Below are 2,500 nucleotides of genomic sequence, written 5' to 3'. Positions count from 1 at the left end.
TGGCTCACTCAATAACTGACTAACTGCGTCACTGACTGACAGTCGGACTCATTGACTCACTCACTCACTGGCTGCCTCACTGAATGACTGACTCACTGACTGCCTCACTGACTGACAGACTGACTGAGTGACAGACTAACTGACTGACAGACTAACTGACTGACTATCTGACTGACAGACTAACTGACTGACTATCTGACTGATTCACTGACTGACAGACAGACAGACTGACAGACAGACAGACAGACTGACTGACTCACTGACTGACTCACTGACTGACTCACTGACTGACAGACTAACTGACTGACAGACTAACTGACTGACAGACTAACTGACTGACTATCTGACTGACTCACTGACTGACAGACAGACAGACTGACTGACTGACAGACTGACTGACAGACTGACTGACAGACTGACTGACTGACTGACTGACTGACTGACTCACTGACTCACTGACAGACTCACTGACTCACTGAAAGACTGGCATAAATTAAAAGAATGACTTCCAATAATGAGATGTAAGTACTGGTCTACAAGTGTGCAACAGACAACAAATAAACAAACAAATAAAGGCATTCATTTTCTTACCCAAGCAACTCCGCACACCGTATCCAAATGGCACACTAGAAAAAGAGTGATATTCGCCTCTGTTTTCTCTCAACCATCTTTCAGGTTTAAATTTCAAAGGGTCTTTAAAGTACTTTTCGGAACGAGCAGTGCAATACTGTTCCATAGCAATCCAAGTCTGTCAACATAAACAAAAAGGAGAAATCCAACGCAAAGTTCTAGATCAAGCACAACTTCCCATTTTGACCACTATTTTAAACAACTGGAGACTGAGGTAGCCGTATTCCTGAGCAGCTATTAGGGACTTTAAGATCTACGACGGCGACCGGAGGTCGACACAAACGTCACCTCAAAATATAACTTTGCACTATCGCAAGTTCTTTTTTTGCAATTATTTCATCTCGTTCACGTTTCCTACAATGTTAGCCGAGTGTGCATGTCCTAAAAATAAATTGGGTAAAAGCGGTTTCAGAGTACAAAGAGAGAATGAAAGATTCATATTTGTAAGCTCGCGTTGTCATCTAATCCCGCTCAAATTTGATGATTCATGTGGTCGTTGTGCAGAGTACAGCAAAAACACGTGCTAAAATGCGTGCATCACGTGCAGCACGATTACACAATGCACAATGATGTTGTTTTCTCGTTAACGGCCGAGTCGTAGATCTTGTAGTCCCTATTATATAGAGAGCAGATAGAAGGTGGCAAACCGAGAGGAAGCTCTACTGAGCCCAGCATATTAGGACAATTGCAACAACAGCATGATCAGACGTCGTATCGAACGTGAACTCCTAATGGTGAAAAGCCGAGAAAAAACAGCAGTTCACAGTGTAATGTTTCGTCGGAGAAAGACCAAGGTCCTGTTCACACGTATCCGAAAATTTTCGCATCCGCAACTTTTTTTCTTCGGAGTCCAAAATATCTGCGTCCGCACGTAGCGTATTCCAATCGTTTTCGAATCCTTTTCACTGTCCACGCGTATCCGGATATACTCTATTGCCAAGTGCTTTTGACAAAGATTTTACTTGTTGAGCATGCGCAAAATCGTATGTCGACGCCATTTTCTCTGTTTTCTTAAAGAGTTGCACGTAAGAGTCGTTCAAGGTCCAAGGTCGATACGCCATGTTGATTTATCACACGCGGGAAAGACTGGATCCGATAGTGTTACGTCAGGGTATTCGAAAATTTGCGGATACGACCGTCCACGCGTATCCGAAGTCGCAGCGTATTCAAAAATTTCCTTTCTGGGGGAAGACTTTCATATACCGGACGAAAATGGCGGAAGACAAAAGAAGCATTGTTATTCTGAGACTATTCTGATTGGGTCTTGTTGATTTGGTACTGTTACGTTCGCTTTGTTCTTTTGTTTTATAGACGTTAATTATTACGGATCCAGTATATGAAAGACGACAGACAAGCCCTGGTACCTCTTTGTCTGTTCTGCGGTATATTCTGTTTACAGTAAAAACGTAAGTAGGTTCGTTAATGAGGAACACGGTAGCAAAGGAAAAAAATACGGAGCTTAAGCACGCACGTTTTTGAGACGCGGACGGCAACCGGAAGAGAACGTTTCGCGTGCCAGGCAAGTGGTGTCTCCCAGACTTTTAAACTAATGTTTTCTAATAGAGAAACGATACTTAGCAATGTAGTGTGGTTGTATGAAGACAAGTTAAAAGGGAAAACAGCTCACTTCCGGTTACCGTCCGCGTCTCAAAAACGCGCTTGCTTAAGCTCCCTAACGTCTGATCGGGGAGGAATGTTTTTTTTTGGCTAATTTTACCCTTTTCCAAGCGGAAAAGAGCCTTACCGTCGGACATAACTGAATTTTCCACTCGGTAGTTTTTTTCAGTTGAATTATTTCTCCCATAAAGCGAGGGAAATACAAATAATGGATACCCAGTGCAGGGAATTGAGCGTGCGCAGCTTGTTTCTG

At 43.1% G+C, this 2,500-nt stretch overlaps 1 protein-coding gene across 1 annotated transcript in view; it reads right to left on the bottom strand.

Annotated features, from left to right (window-relative positions):
* Positions 1 to 2,500, bottom strand: part of LOC138056933 (cytochrome P450 27C1-like) — a 16,706-nt gene that overhangs the window by 3,012 nt on the left and 11,194 nt on the right. Inside the window, exon 7 of the mRNA XM_068902895.1 lies at positions 592 to 748. Within this exon, the coding sequence (XP_068758996.1) occupies positions 592 to 748 (157 nt within the window). The remainder of the gene's footprint in view (positions 1 to 591; positions 749 to 2,500) is intronic.

Source organism: Montipora capricornis, chromosome 7 (assembly GCF_036669925.1).
Source record: "Montipora capricornis isolate CH-2021 chromosome 7, ASM3666992v2, whole genome shotgun sequence".
In the NCBI taxonomy this organism is placed as follows: Eukaryota; Metazoa; Cnidaria; class Anthozoa; order Scleractinia; family Acroporidae; genus Montipora; species Montipora capricornis.
This window is presented reverse-complemented; position numbering and strand designations above follow the sequence as displayed.